General features: G+C 43.8%; 1 protein-coding gene across 2 annotated transcripts in view; it reads right to left on the bottom strand.

Annotated features, from left to right (window-relative positions):
- CCDC50 (coiled-coil domain containing 50) overlaps positions 1-25,146 on the bottom strand; it is an 82,927-nt gene that overhangs the window by 36,303 nt on the left and 21,478 nt on the right. For both annotated transcript variants that reach the window (XM_069727116.1, XM_069727117.1), the window contains exons 2-3: positions 6,288-6,350; positions 1,308-1,437 (exon numbers count right to left, since the gene is read on the bottom strand). In XM_069727116.1, coding sequence (XP_069583217.1) covers positions 1,308-1,437; positions 6,288-6,350 — 193 coding nt within the window. The remainder of the gene's footprint in view (positions 1-1,307; positions 1,438-6,287; positions 6,351-25,146) is intronic.

The raw sequence follows: 25,146 nt of genomic DNA, 5'->3' as shown, positions 1-25,146 counted from the left end.
TGAGATTGTCGAAGAGCGTAGTGGTCTCATTTATATTTTCTTCATATAAATATGCAAAATTATACAAGTTTTTCATTTCTAAAAAATTTTGTATATTCGAACATATTACATATTTTAAGAAATTAGATAAAAAAAAAATTATGAGGTGGAGTTAATCAAACGCATCAATTTTAGTGCCATTTTTACCTATTATGATGCCAGGTGTCATTGTTGAATGTTAAAATGATAGAATTTTGTATAAAGAGCTGGTCCACTATTTTAATATTGATGACCTATCCTTCATATGGACGCATATCAGATCACTGGGGGTCTGACATCTGAGATCCCCACTGATCTGCTGTCCTCAATGCGAAATATCAGCAGTTGCGGAGCTGGGGAGCATGGTGTGGCGGCTGCTGTCGGATACTGCTAATCTGCTCTTTTTTTTAAGGGTAAGGGCAGATCTGCAGCATGCGGAAGCTGCCACTACACAATTGACCTAGCTGTGCAACTATTAACATATGGCGGATGCCACAGCTGATCGGTGGTCACGGACTTGATATTGATGACCCATCCTGGAATAGACCATGAATATAAAAGTAGAAAAGCAACCTTTTTAAGGAAGCAAGGAGAGACTCAAAAGTTAATATAGGAACCCCAGGAAAGACTTTGAAGTAATAGGTCACCTGCAGACCAAAAGCAAAATGTGATGTTTTGGACTGAGGTTTCACTGTAAACAACGGACTTTAAAAGCAACAATGACAAAGGCGTATTATGAACAATTGTAAAAATGATGAACAATAAGACACAGTGTTCTAATAAACCGTTATTATGCTTTCAGACTTTGGAGAATACGCCAGGAAAGCTGAAAATAATTTAATTCCAAATGTTCCCACAGTTCTTTGGGCCAACATGTGATTCAGGAATCTGATTAAATGTATAGTAGTAGTTAGAGTTAGAGTTGGTTTTCATAGATTTGTTCAACCAGAACCATCGGGGGCAGTAGTGGTGATCTCTGGCCGCCGGAATGCCACGTCTTAGCCAATGGCATCTGCGGTCGTTCTTTTCATTAGCTGACCAGGCGCAACATCACATTTGTCATGCTACAACCACGACTTGCTGGTGTGGTGCGACATCAAAGAACTGCAGTGATGTGGTTGACTGTAGTGAGCCAAATATGTGTGCCCACCTATCTAATCCAAGTGGCACAAGACAGATTAAGCTTTATTTTATTTTTCAGCGTTAGTTTGCCATATTCTGTGGATAGAACAAATGTCAGAAATGGAATGTGTCTTAACTAGCAGCAGATACGGCTATGGTTTACGCACAGTTCACCGTGACGGTGTTTTATCTTCACTTGTGCTCTGATGTCCTCTTCTTCCTGAAGCTGCTTGGCCACTTGTAGGTCATGTTTCACCAAGCGGTTCCTCTTTACGTTTGTGGCAAGATGATGTTCAACTGAAATAGTAAACTTCGTTTAGAAAATTTTGGTCTCTGGATGCAGTTTGTTATAAAACTAAAAAAACAGCACTTTATTCACCAACCTTGGGTCCATCACAAAGCTGCTGATATTGGCTCCAGAGCTGACATTGTATAGACAGCCGATCAGCGAGTTCAGTGGCTCTACTCGTGTAGGCAGAACTTCAGAGCCGTTGAGCTCACAGATTGGCTGCAGAGCTGCTAAAGTGAGGTCAGCACTGCAGAAATGATCAGACATAGGAAGTAGCTCCAGAGAATAAGTGGTGGACCCAAGAAGGGCGAGCAGCAAGCAATTTATTTTTGTATAACCAAACGTAGCTGGAGACGAAGGTTTTCTGAAAAAGTGCAACCCACTTGAAAGGGAATCTGTCACCAGGGTTTTACTATGTATTCCGAAAGCAGCATGATGTAGGGGCAGAAACCCCGATTCCAGCAGTGTGTCAATTACTAAGCTGCTTGTTGCAGTTTTTGATAAAATTACTGTTTTATGTGCTGTATATCTAGCAGTTCTCTGAATGCTGAGCTCTGTATAACCCCGCCCACACCACTGATTATCAGCTTTCTGCCTATTCACAGTGTACAAAGTTAGCCGTCAATCAGTGGTGGGGCAGGGTAACAGAGCACATCAATATGGAAAACTACATGGCGGCAGGTTTACTAGTCCTATAGTGAATTTCCTGCTGATAAAATCACATAAGTGGATACAGGGTATCTGCTCTTATATTATAGTGTTCTAAGATTAAGTGGCAAAAACCTGGTGACCGATTCCCTTTAACCTCATGCATCTGATAATATTGCATTCACCCATTTTCCTCATGTAACCAGTTTCTAATCTTATGTATCATAAATAGCATGTTGTCAAACTTGATAATACATTGAATACTAAGCTATAATTAGGTCAAATCTCCTGACATTACGTCCCTTACGTATGTACTTACTTTGTCCCCGGGATTGCTGTGTCTCAGTAGCAGAGCACTTGGAAGAAATAAGCATGGGGGGAAAATAAACAAAACTAGATAAAAAGATTTGCCTTGGACTTAAGGTACCGTCACACTCAGCAAATTTCCAACGATCACGACCAGCAATACGACCTGGCCATGATCGTTGGAAAGTCCTTGTGTGGTCGCTGGGGAGCTGTCACACAGACAGCTCTCCAGCGACCACTACATCACCGCTGTGCTCTGCTTTACGGCCGGCCAGCGCTGACACAGGAAGCAGGAAGAGTGCAGGGAAGCGGACGCCGGGGACGTGACAGGCACCGGAATGGGAGTATGTGTTTTTTTTTTTTTTTTTTACATTTACAATGGTAACCAGGGTAAACATCGGGTTACTAAGCACCGCTCTGCGCTTAGTAACCCGATATTTACCCTGGTTACAAGTGAAGACATCGTTGGATCGGCGTCACACACGCCGATTCAGCGATGTCAGCAGGTGATCCAGCGTCGAAATTCAGCGATGTCACAGCAGGATCCAGATCGCTGCTGCGTGTCAAACAACGATATCGCTATCCAGGACGCTGCAACATCACGGATCGCTATCGTTATAATGTTGTTCAGTGTGAAGGTACCTTTAACCCCTTACCGGCATCGGACGTACTATACCGTCCGATGCCGGCTCCTCTGCTTTGATGCAGGGCTCCGCGGTGAGCCCGCATCAAAGCCGGGACATGTCAGCTGTTTTGAACAGCTGACATGTGCCCGTAATAGACGCGGGCAGAAACGCGATCTGCCCGCACCTATTAACTAGTTAAATGCCGCTGTCAAACGCAGACAGCGGCATTTAACTACCGCTTCCGGCCGGGCGGCCGGAAAGGACGTCATTGCCGACCCCCGTCACATGATCGGGGGTCGGCGATGCTTGTATATTGTAACCATAGAGGTCCTTGAGACCTCTATGGTTACTGATGACCGGTGGCTGTGAGCGCCACCCTGTGGTCGGCGCTCACAGCACACCTGCAATTCTGCTACATAGCAGCGATCAGCAGATCGCTGCTATGTAGCAGAGCCGATCGTGCTGTGCCTGCTTCTAGCCTCCCATGGAGGCTATTGAAGCATGGCAAAAGTTAAAAAAAAAAAAAGAAGTTTAAAAAAATGTGAAAAAAATAAAAAAAAAACATAAAAAAGTTTAAATCACCCCCCTTTCGCCCCAATCAAAATAAATCCATAAAAAAAAAATCAAATCTACGCATATTTGGTATCGCCGCGCTCAGAATCGCCCAATCTATCAATTAAAAAAAAGTATTAACCTGATCGCTAAACAGCGTAGCGGGAAAAAAATTCGAAACGCCAGAATTACGTTTTTTTGGTCGCCGTGACATTGCATTAAAATGCAATAACGGGCGATCAAAAGAACGTATCTGCACCGAAATGCTATCATTAAAAACGTCATCTCGGCACGCAAAAAATTAGCCCTCAACCGACCCCAGTTCACGAAAAATGGAGATGCTACGGGTATCGGAAAATGGCGCATTTTTTTTTTTTTTTTTTTTTTTAGCAAAGTTTGGAATTTTTTTTCACTACTTAGATAAAAAATAACCTAGTCATGTTAGGAGTCTATGAACTCGTACTGACCTGGAGAATCATAATGGCAGGTCAGTTTTAGCATTTAGTGAACCTAGCAAAAAAGCCAAACAAAAAACCAATGTGGGATTGCACTTTTTTTGCAGTTTCACCGCATTTGGAATTTTTTTCCCGTTTTCTAGTACACGACATGCTAAAACCAATGATGTCGTTCAAAAGTACAACTCGTCCCGCAAAAAATAAGCCCGCACATGGCCAAATTGACGGAAAAATAAAAAAGTTATGGCTCTGGGAAGGAGGGGAGCGAAAAACGAACACGGAAAAACGAAAAATCCCCTGGTCATGAAGGGGTTAAAGGGGTATTCCAATCTTCAAGATCCTATCACAATACGTAGTCGAATTTATATTAGGATAATAATTACCTCCAATTAGAAATATAGTAGAGTTCTTCAGATTGGCCATGTTGCATATTACACATGCAGGGAATTGCAGTAGCTTACATATCCATGATTACAACCACTCAGAGATAACTAACTGTTTGTGGTCGCAACCATGGATACCTAAGCTACTGAAATGCCCTGCACATGGGGTAAGCGACATAACGAATCAGAACAACTATACTACATTTCTAATTGGAGTTATTTGCTAATATTCCTATTGTTACACCTACTACATATTGGGATAGGATCTTGGAGATGGGAACACCCCTTTAAGCCCTGTCCACATTGGAGTTATTGAAACCTGCTATGTTATTATTTAAAAAAGAAAAAAATTACTGTAACCCTGATGGACGGCATTAAAGTCAATCAGCTGACAGGAGTCACCTCAAAATGTGCTCAAAAAAGGAACTACAAAAGCTGCAACAGTTCTATCATAAATGGATTCTATAAAGCTAAAGTAAGAACTATTAAACATTTACATAGATATACAAAGATTAAAAAAAAAAAAATGTACTGCCAAGTTACACTAACATTGCATCTAATGTTAAACATCTGTTATAGCTATATGTTAATAAACATTACTGGATTTAAACATATAAAATTATAATAATAATAATAATAATAATAATAATAATAATAATAATAATATTCAGCTGACCTGGACAACCCCCCTCTTAAATGCTTTGTCCTACTGGTAGTGGCTTTTTTCTGTATTGGGCTCCCCTATTTAGGGTTGTGAGCATGGTGCAGAAGCTTCTTATGATCTTCTTTAATTTGGGCTTTTTATATACCCCTCTTAAATGCTGCAGTGTCCCATGTAAAATAAGGCACACACACACACAAACACGTCTCTGCATTAGCACAATGCTTCCCAATGATCGGTGACATTGTGACACCATGCGTGTGCTGCAACCCATCAGTGGCCGCCAGTGAACTGCAGTTCTCAAACTTCCTTTAGACGAATTTTGGACGTTCAAGGCAAGTTTAAGCAAAGCAGCCCATCAGCGGCCAATGAAACGTCAGAGCTCATGTGGCATAATGTCACACGTCTGCTGGGAGACCCGGCAGCAACGTTGATTGAACAGCGCCTATGCAGGATGAGAGTATAAGGGTGTTTTTTTTTTTTAATTATTATTTTACATGCTAGATTACAGTATTTTAAAAAAGTGGTGTGTTCTGTCTCCGCCATCAAATATTGTTACCCTGATTATCTGTTTGCATAATTGCAGGTTTCTCAGTATGGATGTTCATATCTTTATTTGTTTTTAGTGCTTTGGCTCCCTCTAGCGGTCAGAGTTATGTTGGCAGTTCAATCTTGTTTATGTATTATCCATGTCTGATTCTCCTCCTCCTTTGCAATGCATTATGGTAGCTCAGCCTCCATTTCCCTCCATTTTTCCTTTCACTTTCTTCGGTTTGCCTTCAAGGAAAGACGCTTCACTTCATCCCCCTTGTGATTGCATTGCCGGTATGTCTTTATGCTTCCTATAGATATTTCTGCTCTATATTAGCTTAGTTTAACCAGTTGTACTCCTAGTTTGGTCACTAGCTTTCTAAATGTTATGCATAATGTATATCATGTGTATTATGTATCTGTTCTATGCCATGCACTGATTCTATGTATATCATTGTTCACAGTTTCACCGCATCAATATACCACTACGTTTAATAAAGCACAGACTCAACCACAGTCTCCTTATTGGACCCCGGTATAGCGGTTTAGCTGACTGTATAACTACGTATGAGCCTGCCTCATTTATTGAGGACAGAACATGGTGGAAAGACCCTTTAATACTTTAATAGAAATACACATGGTATGCATATAAATAGGATGCATCACAATAATATATAGTTCTTGAAAATCACTTACTTTCCTGTTCTTGTAAGGAGTGTGCAAGACTATGATCTTCTAGCACGGCAAAGTCTCTACATACTGTGGAAACAGACAAAAAAAACAAACAAAAAAAAAAAAAACAGTTACATTATGCATTAACACCGTACATCTTCTGATCTCCAACCATAACAAATGTCCAGACAAGGAGGTAAATCACACAACTCCATAGATCCTTTTTAAAACTTTCCTAGCAACTTTCTTAGCCAAGGGCCATTGCAAGTTAATGCTTTGTCATGCCAGATTAACAATGAGTAAATAAACCTATGAGCAAACAGATTAAAGGCCCCGTCACTAGGGTTGAGCGACCTTGACTTTTTTTAGGGTCGAGCCGGGTTTCGCGAAACCCGACTATCTCAAAAGTCGAGTCGAGTGAAATCGGCCGATTATGGCGAAAAGTCGAGGATCGACCGAAACACGAAACCCAATGCAAAGGCAATGGGATATATTTATTTTTCTCTCTCTCTCTCTCTCGTCCGTCCGTCCGTCCGTCCCTGAAAAGCTGGTGTTACACAGTGCAAATCGCTACAGCGCACAAGCGACAACATGGCGATAGGCGTCCACGCCCCTAAGACCTATGTCATCACTCTGCCCACGCCCCTTCATTGGCTGAAAAAAATGGCGCCAAGCGCGTCATACGAAACGCGACTTTGGCGCGAAAGTCGCGTACCGCATGGCCGACCCCACACAGGAATCGGGTCGGGTTTCATGAAACCCGACTTTGCCAAAAGTCGGCGACTTTTGAAAATGAACGATCCGTTTCGCTCAACCCTACCCGTCACACTTAGCGACGCTAAAGCGATCCCGACAATGATACGACCTGTCAGGGATCGTTGCTGCGTCGCTATGTGGTCGCTGGTGAGATGTCAAACAGTGAGATCTTCCCAACGACGCAGCAGCGATGCGGCGACCTGTACAACGATGTCGTTGGTCGTTGTGACCCTGTCACATGGCAGCTATTATGACAATTCAGACCTCGATCAGGGACTTCCTGTGTGACGTTGTAGTCACACAGGCGTGCATTTGCGTTGCCTTTTCCGCGCCCATTCAGTTCCGATTGGTGGTCGTTACTGCGTTCTGATTGGTGGCGGCCTTGCCTTATGAGGTGACACAATAGCCCTTCCGTCCTTTGTTCCTGACTGCGTGGTGGTTTGCAGATCGTTGTAGAGTTCTCCGGCCTGCGACTCCTCTTCGATTTATCTATTCTTCAACGGTTCTTCTGACACCTAGGATGGAAGCACTACTATGTCGCCTTCTGTTGAAGGCATGACCGCCAATCAAAACGCAGTAGCGACCACCAATCGGAGCAGAGGGGTGCGGAAAAGGCAACGCAAATGCACGCCTATGTGTCGGTGTCTGAGTCGTCAACGAGGTCGCTGGTAAGGTGTCAAACACAGCGATGTGTTCTACCCAGCGGGACCTCAACGATCAAAAAAAGGTCCAGGCCATTCCGACACGACCAGCGATCTCACAGCAGGGGCCTGGTCGCTGCTACGTGTCAAACATAGAGAGATCGCTACTGATGTCGCTGTTGCGTCACAAAACTTGTGACTCAGCAGCGATCTCGCTAGCGACCTCGCTCAGTGTGAAGTACCCTTAAAGGGAATCTGTCAATAGGATCAACCCTCCTAGGCCATCGGGACATGCACATTATAGAAAGTTGAATTAATTGATACCTTCATATCCTCAACGTTTTATGCCAGAGAAATCCACATTTTTTTTTTTACAGCGGGGAAAATAAGTACTGTATTTCATACATTGCCCATTTTGCAATTTTTCCCCACCAAAGAATGGAGAGGTCTGTAATCACATTGTAGGATTTTTACAGAATTACTTCACATTTTATTGCATGAAATAAGAATTTGATGCAATAGAGAAGCACAAACTTAATATTTGGTTCAGAAACCTTTGTATTTACAGAGGTCAGATGTTTGCTTTAGTTCTTGACCAAGTTTGCACATACTACGGCAGGGAATTTGGCCTATTTCTCCATACAGATCTTTCAGGTTTCAGACCCATCACTGGGCAGTATTGAGTTTCAGCTCCCTCCAAAGATTTTCTATTGGGTTCAGGCCTGGAGAATGGCTAGGCCACTCCAGGACCTTAAGATGCTTCTTACAGAGCCACTCCTTAGTTGCCATGGTAGTGTATTTCGGGGGTCATTGAGGGAAGGAGGTTGTTGGCCAAAATGTTGCGATACACAACAGAATTCATCCTCCCTTCAATACGGTGCAGGAGTCTGTCCTTTTTGCAGAAAATCACCCCCAAAGTATGATGTTTCCCCCACCATGCTTAACGGTTGGGACAGTATTCTTGGGGTTGTATCATCTGTCTTCTTCCACTACACACGGTCAGTGCCTTCTCTGGATCATCCAGTGGTCTTTGGCAAACTTCAAACGGGCCTGAACATGTGCTGGCATGAGTATGGGGACCTTGCATCCTGCAGGCTTTTAATCCATGATGGTGTAGTGTGTTACTAATGGTAATGTTTGAGACTGTGGTCCCTGCTCTCTTCAGATCATTGACTAGATCCTCCCATGTACTTCTGGGCTGATTTCTGACCTCTATCAGGATCATCCTTACCCACCCACAAGGAGAGAACTTGCATGGAGCCTCAGACTGAGGAAGATTGACAGTCATCTTGTGTTTCTTACATTTTCTAATAATTGTGCCACCAGTTGTTACCTTCTCACCAAGCCGCTTGCCTATTGTTCTGTATCCCATCCCAGCCTTGTGCAGATCTACAATTTTGTCCTTAGACAGCTCTTTGGTCTGGGGCATGATGGAGAGGTTGGAGTGTGATTAAGTGTGTGGACAGGTGTCTTTTATACAGATAATTGCACCTGTTTGGACTCCTTAATAATGAGTGCAGAGTAGGAGGGCTTCTGAAAGAAAAACCGGTCCGAGAGCCAGAATTCGTGCAGGTAGGTAGGTGGTCAAATACTTAATTCATGCAATAAAATGCAATTTAATTATTTAAAAATTATAAAATATAATTTTCTGGTGTTTATTTTTAGACTTTGTCTCACAGTTGAAGTGTACCTATGAAAAAAAAAAAAAAAAATTACAGACCTCTATTCTTTGCAGGTGAGAAATCTTGATAAATTGGCACTGTATCAAATACTTACTTCCCCACTGTATATAAATGAAATGTTAAGATCTATGGGCCGGACATAGGTCTCCTTGAGAATCTGCCTCCAGAGGTCAATGTAAATGAAAAGGGACGTCAGCAGAGTTAGACATGCGGCAAATGACAGCCTGCTCTCCTGGTCTACATATCTCACACTGGTAACACTTCCCATCATTTAAAATTAGCTCTGGAGGCAGATTCTTGGGTAGATCCATGTCCGGCCCATAAATCTTTGCCAGCTCATTTATATATTAAGAAAAAAAAAAGTTTATTTCTCAGTAATAATACATTCGATTGCAGATATTAAGGTATCATTTTATTCAGCTTCCTATGACCTGCATGCTCATATAGATGGCTTTATCCTACTGACAGATTCCCTTTAAAGAACTCTAGGTGATAAGCATGTGATAGCTGCAACTATGGGACACAGCAGTGGCCAACAAGTCACCACTGTGACCAGTGGCATAAAGGGAAGAGCGCTGTATGGTTGTGCAGAATTTGTCAGGTAAGGCTACTTTTCACACTAGCGTCGGAATCTCCCCGTCGCAATGCGTCGGGCAGAGATTCCGACGCTAGCGTTTAACGTACTGCACAACGGAGGCAGCGGATGCATTTCTCCGGCGCATCCGCTGCCCCATTGTGAGGTGCGGGGAGGCGGGGGCGGAGTTCCGGCCGCGCATGCGCGGTCGGAAAAAGCGGTCCGTCAGGAGCAAAAAACGTTACATGTAGCGTTTTTTGCTCCCGACGGTCCGCCAAAGCACGACGCATCCGTCGCACGACAGATGCGACGTGTGGCAATCCGTCGCAATGCGTCGTCAATACAAGTCTATGGGGAAAAAAACGCATCCTGCAAGCACTTTTGCAGGATGCGTTTTTTCTGCAAAACGACGCATTGTGACGGATTGCAGTTAACGCTAGTGTGAAAGTAGCCTAAGATGTAGAAAGACTACAGGTTTTGTTATACTGTGTATGTTTTGTTATGCTGTGGTGCATGGCACCAATCTCAGGGTTATGAATAACAAGGACAATCACACTGTACTAACAATATCAGATCATATTACTGCAAAAAATTATTAGCTTTCAACCTGGGAAATTATTTACCAATTTCATTATGGCTTAAAACGCTTTAGCTGAAAGGAAACGGCTGAATGACAATTAAAAAGATTCTATTTATTGAAAGGGCTATACAGTCTAAAGTGAATTAGGTGGGCACTATATACATCACCTTATATACTGTAATTCAGCCATATAGCCTCCATCTGACAATTGTGATTAGTAAGATGTAGGACAGCATCCCCACTAAATGATTAGCAATCAGACAAGCTGACAGGGATGAGCAAAACAGAAGAGAACATGCGGAGGTCAAGGCAAGATATGTCCACACAAAAGTGTGCCTGAAAGATGCCATAAAGGTGATAAATGCATAGACTGTAATTAGAACAATCCAATAACAGCTTGCAAAGCATAACAACTACAATACTATCTACTAATATCCGGCAACGGATTAAATTTTTTTAAACTGAGAATGCTCCAATTTTTGGGGGATCCAATTAGCTGGATCAGCCAGTCGGATCTGTTGAAAAAACGGATCTGTCGCATCAGTTTTTCCACAATCTGCGATGGATCCGGTTTTTTTCAATATTCGACGGATTGTGACTGATGGCAAAAAACTGATGTGTGAAAGTAGCCTTAGTCATGTTGCAAGGCATATTGAAGGGGATGAGTGAGGATACACTAGGTGATGGTAGAGCTGGTCATGTGGCAGTTCAGTATACTGGGGATCACTGCAGGTTGTAGGCTTGTCGGAAGAGGTGGGTATTCAAGTTCCTTTTGAAGGCTTCCGTGGTAGGTGAGAGCCTGATGTGTTGGGGTAGAGAGTTCCAGAGTATAGGGGAAGCACGGGAGAAGTCTTGGATGCGGTTGTGGGAGGAAGAGATGAGAAAGGTGTAGAGAAGGAGATCATGAGATGATCGAAGGTTGCGTGTAGGTAGGTAACGGGAGACCATGTCACAGATGTATGGAGGAGTCAGATTGTGAATGGCTTTGTATGTCATTGTTAGCGTTTTGAACTGTAGCCTCTGGGCAATAGGAAGCCAGTGAAGGGCCTGGTAGAGAGGAGAGGCTGGGGAGTAACGGGGAGACAGGTGGATTAGTAGGGCAGCAGAGTTTAGAATGGATTGGAGTGGTGCCAGAGTGCTATAGGGGAGGCCAGATAGTAGGAGGTTGCAATAGTCGAGGAGGGAGATAAGGGCATGTACTAGCGTTTTTGTGGTTTCATGGTCAAGGAATGCTAGGATTCGGGAAATGTTTTTGAGTTGGAATCGGCAAGAGGAGGCAAGGGCTTGGATATGTGGCTTGAAAGATAGGGTAGAGTCAAGGATAACCCCGAGGCACCGAGCGTGCGGGACCGGGGAAAGTGAGCAGCCATTGACATTGATGGATAGGTGGAGGGGTAGAGTGAGGTGGGGGAAAGATGATGAATTCTGTTTTGTCCATGTTCAGTTTTAGAAAACGAACAGAAAAGAAGGATGAGATAGCAGACAGACATTGTGGGATTTTGGTCAGTAAGGAAGTGAGGTCCTGTCCAGATAGGTAGATCTGTGTGTCAGAGTAGAGAGGATATTGTAAACCGTGGGATTCTATGAGCTGTCCCAGACCGAAGGTGTAGATGGAGAAGAGTAGGGGTCCTAGAACTGAGCCTTGGGGAAGACCGACAGACAGGGGGCGAGATGAGGAGGTGGTGTGGGAGAGGGAGACACTGAATGTCCGGTCTGTTAGAGATGATGAGATCCAGGATAGGGCCAAGTCTCTGATGCCAAGAGATGAGAGAATCTGTAACCGGAGGGAGTGGTCCACAGTATCGAAGGCAGAAGACAGGTCCAGGAGGAGGAGGAGAGAGTAGTGTCGCTTGCTCTTGGCGGTTAGTAGGTCATTGGTCACTTCAGTTAGGGCAGTTTCAGTTGAGTGATGTGTTCGGAAGCCAGATTGTAACCGGTCAAAGCGGGAGCAGGAGGAGAAGTGGGAGGACAGTTCAAGATGGACATGCTGTTCCAGTAGTTTTGAGGCATAAGGGAGAAGGGATATCGGGTGATAGCTGGACACAGAGGATGGGTCGAGGGAGGGTTTTTTGAGGATAGGTGTGATTGATGCGTGTTTGAAGGATGAGGGGAAGACACCGTTTGTAAGTGAGAGGTTGAAGAGTTGTGTTAGGGTTGGGATGAAGACTTTTGCGAGGTTAGGGATGAGGTGGGACGGGAGCGGGTCAAGGGTGCAAGTGGTGAGATGTGATCTTGACAGAAGGATGGAGAGCTGATCATCTGTCATGGTGGAGAAACTGGCTTTGGAACAGGGCTGAGAAGTCAAGAGGAGGGGCAATGGGGGCTGCGGGCCAAAGCTTTGTCTGATGTGATCCATCTTCTGCTTAAAGAAAAAGGCAAATTCTTCAGCTGAAATGAGAGGGGAGGGAGGAGATGCTGGGGGACAGCGTAGAGAATTGAAAGTGTTGAAGAGCTGTTTAGGGTTGTGAGTTAGGGAGGATATGAGAGATGAGAAGCAAGTTTGTTTTGTGGCAGTGAGCGCGGACTGCTTGTATGCAGTGAAGTGCTCAGCAGAACGAGATCTCTTCCATCGCCGTTCAGCGATCCTGGAAGCCTGTCTCAGTTCTTTGGCCAGGCTGGTTAGCCAGGGCTGCCTGTTGATTCTACGAGTTTTGCTATGCATGAGTGGGGCGGCCGAATCGAGTGTTGCGGTTATTGTGGTGTTATAAAAAGAGGCAGCAGCATCTGTGTCATGGAAGGAAGCTATGTCTGTAAGTGGGAGAAGGGACTCACGAGAGTGATTGTAAATTGAGGTGTTTGAGATTTCTGCGAGGGTGAGCGAGTTTGTGGAGTGGAGGTTGTGCGCTAGGAGGGGAGAGAAGAAAATGTCAGTAGGTTGTGGTCAGACAGGGGGAGGGGTGAGTTAGTGAGATTAGTAAGGGAACAGAGGCGGGTGAAGATGAGGTCCAATGCGTGGCCATCTTTATGGGTGGCTGCAGATGACCATTGAGTGAGACCAAAGGAGACAGTGAGCGATAAGAGTTTAGAGGCGGCTGAGGTGGAAGTGTCAATGGGGATATTGAAGTCACCCATGATGATAGTAGGGATGTCGGCTGAGAGGAAATGAAGTAGCCAGGTGGTGAATTGGTCAAGAAAGGTGGAGATGGCTAATTCTGGGGGGCGGTAGAAGACAGCCAGCTGGAGATTGGAGGGGGAGTAGATGCGGACAGAGTGCACCTCGAACGAGGGAAGAGTAGCAGAGGGTGGTAGTGGAATTGGGGTAAAGGAGCAGGTATCGGACAGGAGCAAGCCAACCCCTCCACCATGTTTGTTGCTGGGGCGAGGGGTGTGAGAGGTGGAATCCACCATAGGAAAGAGCGGCTGGAGAGGCTGAGTCAGAGGGGGTAAGCCAGGTTTCAGTGAGGCCGAGGAAGGAGAGTTTGTTATTGATAAAGATGTCGTGGATAAATGACAGTTTATTGCAGACAGAGCGTGCATTCCATAGTGCTCCAGGTAGGGAAATTGGGGGCTGGATGAATGGGTATGAGGTTACTGTGGTTGCGAAGACGTGTAGAGGATCGTGGCAGGGGATTAGAAATGAGTGTGGGGATGTGATGAGGAGGGCCAGGATTTGGGGATATGTCGCCAGCAACGAGGAGCAGTAAACAGAGCGTTAGAAGGTGTGAGCTGGATAGGTCATGATGTGGGGGAATAGTTCTGTGGAGGAGGTGAGGTGGCTGGGGAGGATGGAGGAAGAAATGACTAGTTCCTTACTTGGTGGAGGGATTACAGGAAATAGGAAGAAATAAAGTAGTATGGGGGTGAATGTTAAAAGAAACATTATAGTAGTTTTCTATTCTTTTACCTTCCACTCAATTCCAGTCCAATTCCAGTCTAATTCATAGTAATTAAAAATCTGTAATTTAAAAGATGGAATTTCAAAGATGGTCATCACGTCTGGTCAGACTCATGGCTTTGAAATTATGTGCACCTAAGGGCTCACAGCTGAGAGGGGGGATGTGGGTGTGTGTGTCCAGAGCACATGTTCACAGTTAAGCTTCCCAAACATCAGCTGCAGTCAATACTACAGATTCTGGTACCACAATGACTCCATATTCTTTTGGGGAGCGATGAGTCATAACTGAGTAAATTATTCTGGGGTCTAGCGCTCTTGATTTCCCAGCACCATCCCCTCAGGTCACTAGTTGATAAGATGACTTGTTCTTTGAGTCTGCTCTGCATCTGGGGGATTTGCTCTGCTTTCCTTTACATCAAAGGATGGACTGCTGGCCACTCCATTACAGCATCGCCCAGATTACACTGCTCAGAGCTGCTGGCTGACCCAGGGGGCTGTGCTTGACTGACAAGCCATGTTCTTTTCAAAGCACTCTCAGGAAATCTGGTCAATTCGATGGGACAGTAGCAGGAAGTTAGGAGCAGGAGGTCACAGGTCCAGATGTTAACGATCAGGAACACAGCAGAATTTTAACAACAATTAAATTATGAAGTTTCTTCAATTCTCATAAGCTTCACAATGCTTTAAAACAGGGGTTATCCAGGCAAACAAATTACTAAAGTGTTGGACATTAACATACAAGGTAGTTACATCTAACAGGGGCATGAGAGACAGCTTTTTTCTTCTAGAGTAGAGCCAATTTGAATACTTCCCCACCCCAATTACTGCCTGGCCTATAAGGCCCTATATTAGGCATGATATCTCCACATGTATAAAAGTCCAATTTATCAAAATCTCAAATTATTCGGATTGATAAACTGTGTAATGGAGGTAAAATTAATAAAAAAAAAAAAAATTAAAAGGCCAGAATTGTGTTTTTTCAGCTGCTCCAACAGTGCAAACAAAATGCAAGAAAAGGTGATGAAAACAACGTATCTACTATTCCATGATTGAATAGAAATGTCAGTTCAGGGCACAAAAAGAAAAAAAAAAAAAACCAAGAAGCCCCCCACACAGCCCGATAGAGGATAAAAAAAAAAAAACATTCTGGGGTTTAAAGGGACACTGTCACCTGAATTTGGAGGGAACAATCTTCAGCCATGGAGGCGGGGTTTGGGGGTTTTTGATTCACCCTTTCCTTACCCGCTGGCTGCATGCTGGCTGCAATATTGGATTGAAGTTAATTCTCTGTCCTCCATAGTACACGCCTGCGAAGGGCTAGACTGCCTTGCGCAGGCGTGTACTACGGAGGACAGAGAATGAACTTCAATCCAATATTGCAGCCAGCATGCAGCCAGCGGGTAAGGAAAGGGTGAATCAAACACCCGAAAACCCCGCCTCCGTGGCTGAACATTGTTCCCTCCAAATTCAGGTGACAGTGTCCCTTTAAAGAAAATGGTGACAACTTAGAAAAGAAAAAAAAAAAAACACTATGCATTTTCTGCATCACCGTAATTCTACTGACTTGTAGAATAATAATTGCTGGGTATTTTTTTTTTTTTACCATATATTGAACACTATAAAACTAAACCCAAAAAAACAATATTATGGAACTGCACTTCCCAAAATTTCAGTGAGCTTTGAATTTTTTTTTCTTCATGCTATACAGAAAAATCACATCTTAAAATGTATAGTTTCATTTAAAAATAAAAGCTCGTCCTGCAAAAAAAAACAAAAAAACAAGTCCACGGTTCTGGCTTTTGGGAGCATTTGAAGAAGATGAAAAAAAAAAAGGAAAAAATGAATAGCAAAAGCAGAAAAAAAAAAAAAATGCAGGTCGGGAAGTGGTTCAATGTACAGCACAGAATCTAAGCCCTAGGTGTGGCGCTAAGCAGGGAATATTGTGGAGAAATGTATGCGCTAGCTGGGAACCTGACTCTTCTTTTGCATAAAATTCAAACTTTGTTTTCTCAGTGATGGAATATCCACATAGGAAGGGGTGACAGAACTGGTCTTTTACTAAACTACCCTATAATGTCATCTTTGGTCACCTTAACCCTCTAGTGACTTCCAATAGGTCTTCTTACTGACCTGACAGAATAGCATCCCCCGAAGGGTGAAAATGCAGCAGCTGTACACTTTAGCTAGACCCCGACCATGTCGGTTAATCTTATATGCTACCGTCAAGGATAACAGCATATAGATGGTTAACAGAGTTAAGACTACCGCTTTAAGCACATTGGCAACCTGAGATAGTGATTGTGTGGTTATGATGATTGACATGGCAATTCATGCCCAAGTAACAGGCTTGGAGTCTGCCAGCAATAGTGACTTGCTCAAATATTAGCAAGAGTTTAGTGGTAAAAATAACATTTTTCATTCTTATCATTGCATTGAGATAAATGAAGCTCATCCAGGATGGCACATTAATGCAAGCTGTTGTATGAATGGTGTCTGTCAGTCAGCAGTGTCCAGAGCAGATACCAGGGGACAGGCCAGTATACCAGGAGACATGGGAGGGGGCAATAGGAGGGCAACAACCCAGCAGCAGAGCTGCTACCTCCTCTTTATTGAAAGGAGAAACAGGAAGAGCAGTGTCAGAGCCTTGCAAAATGACCTCCAGCAGGCCACTAAAATCCATGCATCAGCTCAAACTGTCAGAAATAGTTCATGAGGGGGGTATGAGAGCCGGACGTCCACAAGTGAGTGTTGTGCTTACAGCCCAATACCGTGCATGGCGATTGGCATTTGCCAGAGAACACTAAGATTGGCAGATTAGACATTCTCGCCCTGTGCTCTTCACAGCTGACAGCAGGTTCACATTGAGCACAAGTGACAGATGTGAGAGTCTGGAGATGCCGTGGAGAACTTTTTGCTGCCTGCAACATCCTCCATAATGACCGGTTAGGCAGTGGGTCACTAATGATGTGGAGAGGAATTTCTTTGGAGGGCCACACAGCCCTCCATGTGCTAGCCAGAGGTACCGAGAAAAGATCCTCAGACCCATTGTGAGACCATATGCAGGTGCCCCAGGCCCTGCATTGCACCTGATGTATGACTATGGTAGGCCTCATGTGGCTAAAGTGTGTCAGCAGTTCCTGCATGATGAAGGCATTGATGCTATGGACTGGCCTGCCCATTCCCTAGACCTGAATCCAAGCGAGCACATCCAGGCCATCATGTCTTGCTCCATCCACCAATGCCACGTTGCACCAAAGACTGTCCATGAATTGACTGTCACAAAGCTTAATGCTGAGGGTGATGGCAAGTGATGCTGAGCTCATGGACTGGCCACAGTCAAAACACCAGGACCGGAGCCAGCACTGGACCAAAATGAAAGGCAAGCACCTGTTTGTGTTTGTTATTTTATGTATGTTACACAATTTGGGCCCATGTTTCTGAAAGTGGACAACCTTTTTAAGTCTCTAAAGCTGGATCTACACCAACTGACTAGAAATATTAAACTCTTGATCAGTAACAGGTTTAGGACAGTTTGTACATTTTGCAATTGTGGTTAAATCATTTTACCAACAACTGTATATTTATGGAGGCACTCACCTTGCTTGAGTAGCTTTTAAAGAAGTATTCTGGGAATTATTTTCTTCTCACCAGATAGTAATCAAAATCTGGTAAAGGGGCCGTTACTGCTTTTACTGGGCGCTTCCCCCCCCTCCCCCCAATTTCTGAGCCCCGGTTCTAAATTTCAGCTGTTCCTCCTGACTACCTACATCACACTGGCAACCCTCAATAGAAGGCCGGGGTCACAATAGCATCCGATGTGATATGCTAATGACACTCAGCTCAAACTCTGCTGTGCTGCTCTTCCACTCACACTGACTGCAATGACCTTATTTGAAAGGAGTTTGTCATTTGTGCTTTATGCCCAGAACTTTCCAGTCATGCAGGAGGTCAGGCCAGTAGATAAAGGCCATCTGTCATTACATCTCACAGACGGAGAATCCTGCTTTAGGCAGTGTGCTTTTTCAGCTGCACAATTATTAGTAAATATCATACAAGACAGAAGTACTGTGTATGCCCCCAGAATAAACTCTTATTACCGTATATACTCGAGTATAAGCCCACCCGAGTATAAACCGACCCCCCTAATTTTGAGACAAAAAAAAAAAAACTGGGAAAACTTAATGACTCGAGTATAAGCCTAGGGTGGAAAACGCAGCAGCTACCGGTAAATGTAAAAAAAAAAAAAATAGATACCAATAAAAGTAAAATTAATTGAGACATCAGTAGGTTACCGTAAGTGTTTTTGAATATCCATATTGAATCAGGAGCCCCATATAATGCTCCATGAAGTTTGATGGGCCCCATAAGATGCTCCATATTAAAATATGCCCCATATAATCCTGCATAAAGGGTAATAATGGCCCCATGAGATGCTCCATAGAAACATTTGCCCCATACAATGCTGCATAAAGGTTGATGGCCCCATAAGATGCTCCACACATTATGGCCCATATGCTGTTGCTGTGATTAAAATAAAAAAAAAAAAAAATAAAAAAAAATCACATACTTCCCTCTCTTCGCTCAGGCCCCCGGCACTTGCGATAATCACCTTCCTCGTTCCACCGCTACGCTCTGTCTTCCATCCTCCGCACTGACTATTCAGGCAGAGGGCGGCGCGCACACTAATCGCATCATCGCCCCCTCTGACCAATGCACACCTCCCCGTCATACTCACCTGCTCCCGGCCTGGTCCCTGGCAGCGTCTCACTGTCAGATGGTCTCCGGGAGCCGGTGGCATCTTCCTATGTTCAGCGGTCCATATTCATTACTTTAATGAACGGTACCACGTGACCGCTGAACACAGGAAGAGCTACCCAGAGACCATCGGACATGCAGAGACCGCACCGGGAGCAGGTGAGTATGTCACAGAACCGCACCCCCTCCCCCGTCGACAATGACGCGAGTATAAGCCGAGAGAGTCACTTTCAGCCCAAAAAAGTGGGCTGAAAATCTCGGCTTATACTTGAGTATATACGGTAAGTCCAAGTTTACTAAGGGACCGTCAGTACAGAATGACTGTTCAAAGTACAGGCGCTCGGTGCTCCATGTCATGGCTTATCATTTATATACCCCTTCACACCTTTTTGCTTTTCCTTTATGTCCACCTTATCTGGGTCTATGAAGCCAGAGCGGTCAATCAAATAAGGGGCTGGTGGAGACTGAAAACAAGCAGTTGAGAGGTTGTACTTAAAATGATTGGCCACTCCGTGAAGCACTGAGCGGCGAAACATCATGTGAACAGTCATTCTGGTGCTGACAGAGTCCCTTTAATGAAAATTTACACATTATGCGACAAATACTCTGATAAAAAAAATGTAATATATGAACTTTATTACACACACCCGTTTATGACATTGTGTTTCCAGTTAAAAAAAAAAAAAATATATCGAAGAAAGGTCCTCTAAATCATTGTCACAGCATGGTGGCTCAGGGGTCAGCATTGTTGCTTTGCAGTAGGATTTGAACCCAGGACAGCATCTGCAAGGAGTTTGTATGTACTTCCCACGTTTGGAGTCTGGGAGGAAACCGGAGTACCCTGAAAAACCCCACACAAAGAGGTCATACTTATGGGGAATTTAAATTATGATCCCCATTGGGGACAGTGATGACAACAACTGTAAATATTCTGGAATATGATGACATTATTTAAGCAAGAACAACAACCATCAGAAACTGCACAAAAACAATACGTCCATGCAAGTCTTCCATCTGTCAAACACTTTCAGGTCATATACAAGGCATAGATAGCTATGGAGGATGTCCACTAAGTTAAAACATAACCTTTAATAAATGTAGCTAAAAGCTCGGATCCTAATAAGACACTTATGTCTTATTAGGATCCGAGCTTTTAGCTACATTTATTAAAGGTTATGTTTTAACTTAGTGGACATCCTCCATAGCTATTCCTGCATTTTTCCTGAGGGTACAGACGAGGCTAGTTTTGGTACAGGCCTTAGCTATTCCCATATACAAGGCATACTATACACCAGCAGGGAAAGGGTAAAATCCTTCCAGAGAGACAGGAATACAAAAATAGAAGTGTATGAAGACCATCTGGCATAAACAATAGCAGACAAAGCTTAGATTCCCGGTATTTTAATTATATCCAGATCTTCCATTGTTTCTATACCACACTATAAGTAAACAATGTGAATGCTATAGGATTAACCCCATAAATGCCATGGTTAATCACAGACAGAAGCATTTAAGTCCCACCATTGCAGTGGCATGTGCGTCTTGGCACCTATAACTTCCCCACCATCCAAAGTTGCCAATTGGTTGTCATTGTAGACGAAAAGACACATCGCTGCCATGAAGGTGTTCCTGTGAAGACCATAGACTGGGCTTCATAAGTACCTTGAAAAAGTATTCATACCCCGTGAACCTTTCCTTTTTTTTTTTTTTGTATTCACCCTCTCTAGTCAATACTCTGTAGGACCACCTTTCGCTGAGATTACTTTTGGGGTATGTCCTTACCAGCTTTGCACATCTAGAGGCTGACATTTTTGCACACTTTGCAAACTGGCTCTAGCTCAATGAGTTCGGATGGAGGGGTCTGTGACAGATTCTCAATAGGATTTAGGTCTGGACTATGACGGGGCCATTCCCACAAATGAATATGCTTTGATGTAAACCATTCCAATGTAGCTCTGTCAGGATGTTTAGGGTCATTGTCCTGCTGGAAGGTGAACCTACACCCCCCCAGTCTCAAGGCTTTTACAAACTAAGATTTTCCTCCAGGATTGCCCTGTATTTAGCTGCATCCATCTTCCCATCAATTCTGGCCAGCTTCCCTGTTCCTGCTGCAGAAAGTTTCCCCAGACTGTGATGCTGACACCACCATGTTTGATGGTGGGGATGGCGTTTTCAGGATGATGTGCAGTGTTAGTTTTTTCACCACAAAGCGTTTTGCCTTTAACACAGGAAGTTCTACTTTTGTCTCATCTGACCAGAGCACCTTCCTATGCTCAGTGTCCCCTGCATTTTTCAAACTTATACAAGACTGAGTATGTGCACACGTTGCGGATTCGTGTGCGGATTTTTCCACGCAGATTCTGAAAAATCCGCAGGTAAAAACACCCTGCATTTTACCGCCGTTTTTGTGCGGTTTTCACACCATCGGATTCCAATTATGGAGCAGGAGTAAAACGCTGCGGAATCCGCACAAAGAATTGACATGCTGCGGAAAATCAGCCGCAGCGTTTTCAAGCGATATTTTCCGCAGCATGTGCACTGCGGATTTGGTTTTTCATAGGTTTACATGGTACTGTACAACGCATGAAAAACTGCTGCAAATCCGCAGCCAAATCTGCAACGTGTGCACATACCCTTAAGGCTCTCTGTCAAGAATGGCTTTTTTTGAAGTCACTCTTCCATAAAACCCAGATTTGTGGAGTATACAATTAATAGTTTGCCCCGTGGAAAGATTCTCCCACCTGATCTGTGGATCTCTGCAGCTGCTCCAGAGTGTCCATGGGTCTCTTGGCTGCTTCTCTAATTAGTGCCCCCCTTGCTTGGGATGCGAGTTGAGATGGACAGACATATCTTGATAGGTTGGCACAACTGCAAACCTCTTTCGACTTTTGGATGATTAATTGAATAATGCTCCATGAGATGTTCAGAGGTTGGGCGTTTTTTTATTATTACATCCCAACACTCCCCTCCCCCCCACTGTACCCTTGGTGCTCATGATGATATTCGATACCTAATGTTCTCAACCAAACTTCTGAGGACTTTACAGAACAGCTGTAGTTATACTGAGAATACATTATACACAGGTGGACTCAATTTATTAATTATGTGACTTCTGGAGGCAATTGGTCACTCAGGATTTTCTTCAGGGTATCAGACTAAATTGACTGAATACAAAAGCGTGTCACAGTTTTCTGATTTACGGTATATTTTTAAAATACTTTGAAAACCATCTATAAATTTCCTTTACACAAATTCTTGCAACTTCATATTGGTAGATCACATAAAAGCCCTATAAAATACATTTACGGTACGTTTGTGCGTGTGTAACGTGAAAAATATGTTGCAAAAGTTCAAGGGATATAAATACTTTTTCAAGGCACTGTAAGGATGTGTGCCTATGATCAGGAATTGAAGAAGCACATATTCTCTGCGTCCAAAGCGCTGCCGGCTTTTGAACGGAAAGGCGATTTCCCGTGTGTTCATTGAACTGTGCGGATTCACCGCGTCCAATACATTCTACAGGTGAAAATGTATCTCGCGGAGGCTCCAAGAGTAATAGACATGCTAGGGTTTGGAGAGACGCCACATGTCCGTCTTTGGGTGCATAGTGGACATGGGATTTCTTGAGATCTCATCCACTGTGCTGTAACACCTGGACGCTGCACAACTACACCACGTCCAACTCGCAACGTTTACTGATCGTGTGCACATACCCTAAGAGAATGATTTTTGCTATATACCTGAATATGACCTAATACAGTGCCATTAAATGGAAAAACTTTTTTGGATCTCGGAAAATGGTGACATTTTAAAACAGAAATATTAAACATTATAAAAAAAAATATAAAATTTGGCATCAGCAGAATAGTACTACCTTGTAGAAGAATGCTGTCAGGTCATTTGTCTCGCACAATGAATGTAGGTTTTCAGTGTGCTAAAACGGCGACCGGTGTCATTGTCCAACTAAACAACAAATTTTCAGGTAATAAGAAACAAGCCCTCATATGTTCTCAAGTAGAAAAGCAAGTTATGGATCTTGGAAGAATGGGGGGGGGGGGGGGGAATGAAATTAGGCCTTGGTGAGTAGAGCTTAAAGGGAAGCGGTCACCAGATTCACGCGGCCTGAACCACGGGAGCTATAATCAGAGCCTGGCTGCCTGATTTGAGTAGGTTATGCTGTGGAGCATAGGCAGAGAAGACACCAGTGCAGTCCTCGGCCTGCTTTTTTCTGCTCCACTCCCCGTGACCAACAGACCTGCCAGTTAGTCTTAGCCTACGGCTCGCCGGCCAGCTTTTCAAACTAGGTTTGTGTTGAAACGCTGCAAACAGAAGACATGTCCGTAGATTAATTTTGTTCACAATTCTGAGCTTTGGCCTGTGTAATGAATGAATGAATTACACATAATAGGACAGTAAACCACAAAACAAATAGTAGCTATTTTTACCATAAGGGAGAGGTCACTGTAGAGGTTGCCGATTTCATTGAATAGAAAGTCATGAGAGATAACCACACACTAACATATTAATAGGTAACTATGTACAAGTCATATGCAAGTCAGTATATCTTTACTACCCTCTTATTTTACTTGGATCTTTCTTTTTGGCACTTTTTTTTTTCACCATGGCTGATTTCGGGCTTTAACTTTTTAATCTGCATGGATTTTAATGAGCGTTTACCATGGAGTCTGAGTGAAATCTGTAGACATTCTATAGCATTGCCACATCAAATGCTGCATGTTATGGCGTAGCCAGACAGCCATATAAATCAGAGATGGGAACGCAGTGAATAGATTGGCTGGCGGCTCTCCTGAACAGAGCGGTTCAGCATAGAAATACAAAAACCTGTCATGCTTGAGAGCCGCCAGCCAGTCCATTAATTGTGCTCCCATCTCTGTCCGATTTATATGGCTGTCTGACTGCACCCAAAGATGATTTTGTGACCGTTATGGCCAGTGTGAATCCATCCTCTTGACAGAGTTGTGATCTGTGACCACAGCTTAGCTATAGCGCCTACAGGAAGTCAAGACACAATACACCTGTCTTGTCATTGGCTCAGGCTGATTTTTCTCCCAAGTTGATGTAAAAGATAGGATAATTCTAAAAGTAAGGTTTAAACCACTAGGGAGTACAAATTGATGATCAGCATGTTATTGGCACAAAACATACCGAGAGGATGATGCTATGGCCGGTTTCACACATCTGTGAAACAAGAACCAGGTTTGGATCAGAAAATCTAGCCCAAGTGCTTGGTCTTTCATCTTGGACTATGTTTGAGAGATCTGGCATTCAGGTCTACTGATCCCAGTGCAGTCCGTTTTTCACAGGTGTGAAACTAGCCGAAGAATGCAAGTACATTGCACGATCATATCATTGAGTGGGCCTAGGAACACTTATTTCCCTGATTAACAGCCTTTCCAGAACAGGCCACCAATGACCCAGCGGAAGAGCAACATTTTTGTTCGTCGGGTGAAATAACTTTTAAGCTTGGTTAAAATGAATCCTTCTCAGCAGCACATTGATGTAAATGAGACATGCACTGCCAGGAAAAAATTATATTCTATGCGATCAGAACAACTAGAAAAAACAAATAGAAATGTGGCTGGTCTGTCTAAACAGGCTATTAAACAAAAGGGAAAGAATGGTCTTCCTTCAGGCTGCCAAGGAGGGAGGGGGTGAGCAGTGAGCTCATGAAGAAAGATCGTTTGGGCTAGTGAAATAGCTGCGCAACTACTAGTGCAAACTGAGTGTTGTCCCACGCTGCTAGAAAAAGCAGCTTTGTTTCTGAAGCATAGTATCAGTACAGCTTCAGAACGGTGGTCTAGATCAGACCTGTGCAAAGTGCAGTCTACCAGCCACCTGTGGCACCTTACCTTTTCCTGTCCAGCCCATTAAGCCAGACAGCCACAAGGCTGGGAACCGTGGCATCCCGCAGCACCCAGCCGCTCCTGTCGAGCATCTATATTTCACTGTTATCTGCAGTCTTGGGATTATAGACCAGTGAATACGATGATGGAACAGGGAGCTGGCGGATCCAGGCTCCAACATTCAGTCTGAGTCTGG

This window comes from Ranitomeya imitator, chromosome 5 (genome assembly GCF_032444005.1).
Source record: "Ranitomeya imitator isolate aRanImi1 chromosome 5, aRanImi1.pri, whole genome shotgun sequence".
In the NCBI taxonomy this organism is placed as follows: Eukaryota; Metazoa; Chordata; class Amphibia; order Anura; family Dendrobatidae; genus Ranitomeya; species Ranitomeya imitator.
Note: the sequence above shows the minus strand (reverse complement) of the source record. Positions and strands in the feature narration are given on the sequence as shown.